Genomic DNA, 7,790 nt, shown 5'->3' on the forward strand with positions numbered 1-7,790 from the left:
AGCACATTGCTGGTTTTCGTGCATATAAATAAGGCTATCAGTTAAAGAAATCTTAAGGGCTTTAATCAAATCAGCTGAGCAAATCTAAAAATATCTGCATGATATTTACACAAAGACATGAGGAAAACACTTTATTTTGCTTTTAAGCAATGCAGTCATGTTTAGAGAAAATATTTTAGAAGAAATATAAGTATCACTTTACAAAATAAGCTCGCTAACTTTTCTTTTACACTTTGCATTCAACCAATGCAGGTCTCCTTATTGTAGGTATGTCTTAAGCAAAACGCTAGTTGATCTATCGTATTTATATACATTATTTTGCTACAATGGATTTTAATATCAGAAATTACAGATAGTCCTCGACTTACAACAGTTCATTTAGTGACCAAGTTACAATGGCATGGAAAAAAGTGACATTTTCACTTTTACATTTATGACAGTTGTCAGCATCCCCAAGGTTACATGATCAAAATTCAGATGCTTGGCAATTGACTCATATTTACAGTACGAAGGTTGCATAAAAGGGGGATATATGATCCCCTTTTGTGACTTTTGTTAAGCAAAGTCAATGGGGAAGCCAGATTCACTTAACAACTGTGTTGCTAACTTAACAATTGCAATGATTCACTTAATAACTGCGGGAAGAAAGTTCGTAAAATGGAACAACTTTCACTTAGCAGCATAAATTTTGGGCTTAATTGTGATCATAAGTCGGGGACTATCTATAGTATACTATTTTATGAAAATGCTGAGAATTATATGTAAAATTATAAAATCACCACTGCCATTTCTAAAATAAAAGACCAATGAGACCTCTTTATATAACAGCATCCAAGCATCACTGTGATGATTTTTTATGAATGAAAATGAACTATATATCACTAAAGACAGGATATTGTACACCAACAGTGAACACATTGGATTTACCTTTTTTCCACGCAATGAGAATTTTCTTCATTACTCACATATTCAGGTTGCCACTGGAAATGATCTTCCTTTTTCTTCACCTCCTGATTTATCAATACGGTGTATGTCATCCTTCTCCATGCCAACCTGCCTAGTCATTCTCTTGCTCCTGATGAGCTACTCAGCAATGCCTTGTTTTTCCCTGGAGCTATCATATGCCTAATGGTAGGACTTATCTTACACTCTCATCCTTTTCTCATCCAGATTACACACTGCCAGCAATTGTGCAACCTCTCCCCCCCCCACCCCTATCCTTTGATATCATTTCACTTTAGCAGGTAACATCTATGTCACTTTTATTTCATAAAGTCTCCTTCAAGTCTAACTCAACTCATGATGACTTCACGGACAATCCATGTAGCTTTCCTGGCCATGGTGGAACAGTCATTTCCATTGATCACGTGCAGAATGTTTTTCAACTTCCAGTTTCACCTATAATCTTAGCATTTCCAGGTGGTGTCCAAATCAAGTGCTAATCCAATCCAATCCTGCTAAATGTTCAAGATCAGTCCATATGATTGATGTTGTCATCTAGCTGACCTCATTGCATGGATGTATATTAGGTTTTTAAAGATTTTTTTTTAATCCCACCTTTATTATTTTTTATAAAGAAGTCAAAGGCAGTGAACATGATTAATGTGACTTCCTCCTTCTATTTTTCCCTACAACAGCCCTCTGGGGTGAATTTCTGTTCCTATCAGCAATAGTCAGCTTTCTTCAACAAGTTCACTACCTTCAGTGGGAATTATGAGAGTTATAATCCAACATATCTGACGTAAACAGAAATTTCTACTAAACTTTAGAGCCAGGACCCAGAAGGTTTGGGGGAACAAGATCAAATTTTCACTTGCGTCCACATACCAAAGAATATTGCCAGTTTGGAGTAATGGTGAAGGTACTGGCCTACAAACCAGGAGACTGTGAGTTCTAGTCAGTGGTGGGATTCAAATATGTGAACAACTGGTTCTCTGTGTGGATATCGCTTCCGGAGGTCCATTCTGGGTCTGTTCAACAAAAAATTAGCTACCGGTTCTGCTGAACTGGTACGAACTGGCTGAATCCCACCACTGGTTCTAGTCCTACTTTAGCCATGAAGGCAGTTAGGTGACTTCAGATTGGTCACTCTCTCTTAGCCAAGCCCACCTCAGAGGGTTGTTTTATTCTTGTGGAGAAAATAGAAGGAGAAAGGAGAAATATATATGTTCACTGCCTTCAGTTACTTATAAAGTAATAAAGGCAAGATTTAAAAAGTCAGTTAAACAAGTAAATATTCACAGGGAAGAATCCAGCCATTTCAGTTACCACTGATGTTTTCTATGGGCATTTCTGTCAAAATTGAGTACATACATACATAGATACATTGAGTTATACTTATTCCCATACTAGTGCCTATCAGAATTCGCCTTTAGGTTTCTATTATTTGTAAAATATAATATATGGACATAAATATGAATGTAGAATTCACAATTTGATTGATTTACCATAAATACCTATCTGCAATCTGCCTTATGAGATTATAAATCTTTGCTTGTATCTTGTCAATAATATGCAAAGAAAAAATACAGATTGCTCAGTGACATGCACTGATTAGATATGTATCAGTTTCTTTTTAGGCAAACCTGACTGACCCAGATCAAATATATCTTTCTAGACAGAAATGGATGCCTATCATGGATCCCATTGACAGGTAAATTATAAAAGGATGTAAACAAATGTAATAAAGAATTGTTAATTTTTAAAAAATGTAAAGATGTTCATTTTTAAATGTTTTTTTCTTAATATGAACCTAGCTATTCAGTGTAATATGCATGTTTACCCTCAAATAACAAAAAAACAAAAACAAAAGTTGTGTCTATACATAGCATGTATTGTCATATTTTGATCAGTAATACATTTAAAATATCAGATCCCTAATAACTTTTAAGCTTCTTTGTTGATCAGTGCTGATCCCTGTATCTTGAATCACTGCCATTGCAGTCTTATCCTACATTTATAGATCCAGATTCAAAACATTTGGCCCACAATACACTTCTTTTTAGATGAAATAGTTCAGAAAATATCACAAAGCAAGGAGATCTGGTGGATATTTTCCTTCCCTTTCTTTTTTAAGCATACATGGCATATGCCAGGAATCAAGAGAGAAAACAAAAAAGATGGTACCATATTGAGATGGGGGAAATGAAGAATGAGATCAGCCGGTTTTCCAAGGCAACTCACCTCTCTCAGCTGCTCCAGCTCCTGTTTGAGGACATCATATTCAGCTTCTAGCTCATCATACTGCTGTTTAAGGGTCAGCTTCTCTTCCAAGACCACCAGTCCATATTCAGCCGCCTGGATCTTTTCATGGGTGGTCTCTGTCAGTTCTTTGGTCAAGCGCTCAATCTCAGATTTATAGTGATCCACAGTCTCCAAGATCTTTTCTGCAGCCATGGCTTTGGAGGACGGTGGTGGCAGCCAGGGAGGAGGTGGGGGGAGGGGAGCAACAGGAGAAAGAGATAGAGAATGAGAGGAAGGAAGAAGGATGGAGACAGATGGGAAGAAGTGGAAGGGAGGGCGAGGGAGGGATGAAGGCAGCCACAGGATGGATGGAGGGGTGGATAGCAATTCGCCCTGGATGTTGTTGGGAAGCAGCCAGCTACCTCAGCTTAAGGCCAAGGGAGAGGATGGGATGCAAGATTAAGAAGTAGATGCGAGGGGAAGGAGTCCAAGGCTCCCCAAAGCTGCTGCACCGTTTGTCCTTCGGCCGCTCCACTTCGGGACAGCATAATTGCGCTGGGGAAGGAGGGAAAGGAGAAATCGGGAGGGAGCCTGTTTCGTTCCCCTCCCCACCCCCGCGCTCAATTTTTGCTTATTCAGAGGCCTCGGTCCGCCATGTCTCCAGGGCAGCTTCTCCGCAGTCTCTCAACTGTCCACCTCCTTTCCCTCTCCGGGCTGCTGCTAGTGCTGGTGCTGCCGCCGCTGCAGCGCCAAAGGGGGCGGGGGAGATGCTGGAAATGCAAGTCAATCAATAAAGCAGGCAGCCCTGGCTATATATGGTGCAGCTTCAGCCTCCTGATCCCCTGGAATCGAATGGGGAAGGAAGGAAGAAGGAAGGAAGGAAGGAAGGAAGGAGGGAGATAGGCTATTACCAAACAGCTGCGGAAGGGAAGCGACCATCCAAGAACGCCTCTGATTGCCTCGCCGACCTCTTCCTCCCTCTTCTACGTGCGGCTGGGCAAAAGGACAGCGCGACCGATGACGAACGCCTTTCCCTCCTCTTCCTCCTCCTCCTCAGGGTATCTCTCTTCCCACTCTTGTAAGGAACGAGCAGGCGGAGGAAGGCTGCGTTCCTCTACTGCAGTTCCCGGCTTTCTGCTCCCTCCTTTCAGAGCCGTGTAGGTGTTCAACCTGCCACTAAGAGGATGGAAAGGATCCAGGTGCTTCCTTACCTGGCCAGTGTTTCCCATTCCCCCCCCCCCCGGAGGATGATCGGTCCTTCTTATTTCAACAAGAAATAGGGTAAAGCACCCCGCCCAATATGGCAGTTGAGGCATGGACAGGGTTTGCAGTCTGCTGAGCCCTAATATGATTAGTTTGGGCTTGGTGGGTTGTGTGAATTCAACCATTGGGATTTTTTCTCCCACAAGCCACAGTTTAACAAACTATATACTAATGCTAGGGGTGTATCCTTTCCCTGGGTTACATAAGGAAAGGAACAAATTGTGAAAAAAAAGTGAATTCCATGCTGGAGATTTTTAGGAAAGGGCATGACAGATTAAAATGCCAGCACTGTAATGCCCCTACAATAGAGAAAAGTCCACATCTGGAACATTGCTTCTGATGGCCACATGTGGAAAAGCTGGGGGGAAAGTACAGAAGAGAGTTACTAGCCAGTTTAAACATTTTCCTTAGGAAAAATAAATTAGAATGCCAGGGATTTTCTAGCTTAACAATAAGACAGTTGGAGGGAGACATATGATTGAAACATTAAAAAAAAATCATGCATAGCATAGGGAAAGTGGTCATGAAGATTTTTTTTCTGTTAGAATCTTAAAGCTGTCTGGGAGGACATTTAAAAGAGATAAAGCATTTTTTCACACAGTGCAAAATTAATCTCTGGAATTCATTGCCACAAGGGAAGGTTCTGGCCATTAACTTGGATGCTTGTCAAATGCACTTGGATAAACTTTGGAAGAACAGACCAAGAAGTGCTGTTGGACCTGAAGACTCAGTGTATCCCCTGGATTGGAAGCAAAGATAGCTCCAAATTCCAGATGCAGGAAAACAAGGAGAGGGAAAGGATGAGTCCATACCTCTTGCTTACACGCATGGTAGATATTTTTGGCCACTGTGGGAAACAGATGCTGTACTAAGATGAGTCTCAACCTGATCCAACATGGAAGTTCTTATGTTCAATGTAATTATAAGTAACATGGCGTGTTGTATAGTATAGACCATGGGTAGGCAACTTTGTTTCTTTTATGACTCGTGGACTTCAACTCCCAGAATTCCTGAACCAGCATGGCTGGCTCAGGAATTCTAGGAGTTGAAATCCATGAGTCATAAAAGAGTCAAGGTTGCCTAGCCCTGGTATAGACCTACTTAATCTGACCAAGCTCAAAGCAGTGTTCTATTTTTCTCTACTTTCTGCAGCGTCAGTAATGCCAAACGTGACATTATTTCTAACAGAAATATTAAAAGGAGAGTAGAAAATAGAAAAGAGAGTAACTACCAGTATTTATGCCGTCATAAAGCATGATAAGTGGGATATGTTTCCCAATGCAGTAGCAGTCTCTTCATAAGATGGCTTCTCTTTTAGCCACATTACTTCTCTTTCATTCCCAAAGGTGTTTTCCTGTTAGATCACAGGAATATTCTCCATGCTCGATTATACACTCAGAAAACCTTCATTATTTTTGAGCCTAATAATCCCAAAGGTTTATTAATTGCTGTGCTTATTACATAATTTGCCATTACAATGGACAACTCAACAAATCAACTGCTTCCCCATAAATGAATAAACAAGCCTGGATGGTCAAAGAACTCTCTTACAAAAAGCCCAACATCTTGTTCCCATTCTGCATACCTTTAAATTTATGAGTAATTTATCAAATAGCAATAGCACTTAGATTTATATACCGCTCCATAATGCTTTACAGCCCTAAGTGGTTTACAGAGTCAGCATATTGCCCGCAATAATCTGGACCCTCATTTTACCGACCTTGGAAGAATGGAAGGTTGAGTCAACCTTGAATCAGTCAGGATCAAACACCTGGCAGAGGGCAGAGTTAGCCTGCAATACTGCATTCATTCCTGAGTCAGAGCATCTATCCAGGATTCCTCTCTTCTAAACACTCCAATAAAGCATTGGATGAATGATCTTACCAGATTTGGTATGTTTTAAGTGGGTGCTAAGATCGATGATTCTGTAATGCTATGTTTTAATTTCTTCTGGTCTGTCAAGAAGACCGGATACCAGATGTAGGAAGCATGAGATGGCTATACAAGATTTTATATTACGACAGTGTTGAAGAACCTCTCAGTGTCACTCTACTCTACAAAGTCTTGTTGTCTTTTCTTGTTATCCAAGCAATTTAACCACAGCCTTGGAATTGGAATTTCCTACTGGCACTTACTTCAGTTAGACTTTTTCTGTTCCAGATTGATTTACTCTCTTATTTCAAGATCACTTTACACAAATTATGCAACCTACCTTGCTTTTAGGAAACATCCTTCACATAATCTTAATAAAGGTACCTAGATGTAAAGGGAAGAAGTCTTGGGTCCAACTGTATCAGAGGCCCTCATGATAGTTCATTTCATGATATTGCCCATGGCTTCATCTCTGCAGATGTTTGCAATCTTGATCTTCAGCCACTTTTCTAAGTTACTTTGTTTGAACATATATCATGCCTCCCCCTTGTTTCCTCCTTATGGAAGTTATTTTCCAAAGCACCTGAAGGCAGGACAAGAAGCAACGGGTGGAAACTAATCAAGGAGAGAAGCAACCTAGAACTAAGGAGAAACTTCCTGACAGTGAGAACAATTAATCAGTGGAACAGCTTGCCTCCAGAAGCAGTAAATGCTCCAACACTGGAAGTTTTTAAGAAGAGACTGGACAGCCATTTGTCCGAAATGGTGTAGGGTTTCCTGCCCGAGCAGGGGGTTGGACTAGATGACCTCCAAGGTCCCTTCCAACTTTACTACTACTATTATTATTATTAAGTAAAGCAAATATACTGCTCAAAAAAATAAAAGGAACACATCCTATAGGATTTCTTATAGGATGTGTTCCCTTTATTTTTTTGAGCAGTATATATTAGCTAATTGACAACATATTATCAAGCCATTCCTTAATGTAAAGCATCACACGTGTATAGTAGATCATGCAAAATGCCATATAAAACAAAAACATCAAAGTCGAGGGAAATTCCCAGATATCAATCCAGGAGTCAGTCCCTACAGCCTCACTGCAAAATCATGCACATGTCTTAGCTTTGTTGAAATAAACAAAAGTACACCGTCATATTTTGCATTGTCATTATATCTCTGATTCACCCCCATTCTTTCCTTTGACAGTAAAATGGGAAAATTACAGTGCTGCTTTGGATTTGTGTATTTCTTCATCTTTGTTTAAACTGTAAGTGCAGTTCTGATGTATTGTTATAAATAGAAGGTAAGATTCCTTCCATTTATCCATCAGCATGGGGCGAAAGCACAGCCTATAGACTTCACCTGCTATTGCAGCAAGCTGGTTGCTATGGAATAAATACTGCCTGTTCCAATCATAGGGAAAATCTGGGGCTAACTATTGTGCATGTGAAGTTGGGTTAGGAAAGCAAAAA

At 40.3% G+C, this 7,790-nt stretch overlaps 1 protein-coding gene across 6 annotated transcripts in view; it reads right to left on the minus strand.

Annotated features, from left to right (window-relative positions):
* Window positions 1-4,347, minus strand: part of BICD1 (BICD cargo adaptor 1) — a 93,064-nt gene extending 88,717 nt beyond the window's left edge. For 5 of the 6 annotated variants that reach the window (XM_039332960.1, XM_039332978.1, XM_039332995.1 and 2 more), the window contains exons 1-2: window positions 4,095-4,347; window positions 3,184-3,398 (exon numbers count right to left, since the gene is read on the minus strand). In XM_039332960.1, the coding sequence (XP_039188894.1) occupies window positions 3,184-3,398; window positions 4,095-4,122 (243 nt within the window). In that variant the 5' untranslated portion in view covers window positions 4,123-4,347. Of the gene's footprint in view, window positions 1-3,183 lie in introns of all 6 variants that reach the window. The other variant, XM_039332968.1, reaches the window with a different exon arrangement.
* Between the last annotated feature and the right edge of the window lie 3,443 nt (window positions 4,348-7,790).

The sequence above is a fragment of the Crotalus tigris genome, unplaced genomic scaffold, assembly GCF_016545835.1.
Source record: "Crotalus tigris isolate CLP2741 ecotype Arizona unplaced genomic scaffold, ASM1654583v1 scf7180000017625.6296891, whole genome shotgun sequence".
NCBI lineage: Eukaryota > Metazoa > Chordata > Lepidosauria > Squamata > Viperidae > Crotalus > Crotalus tigris.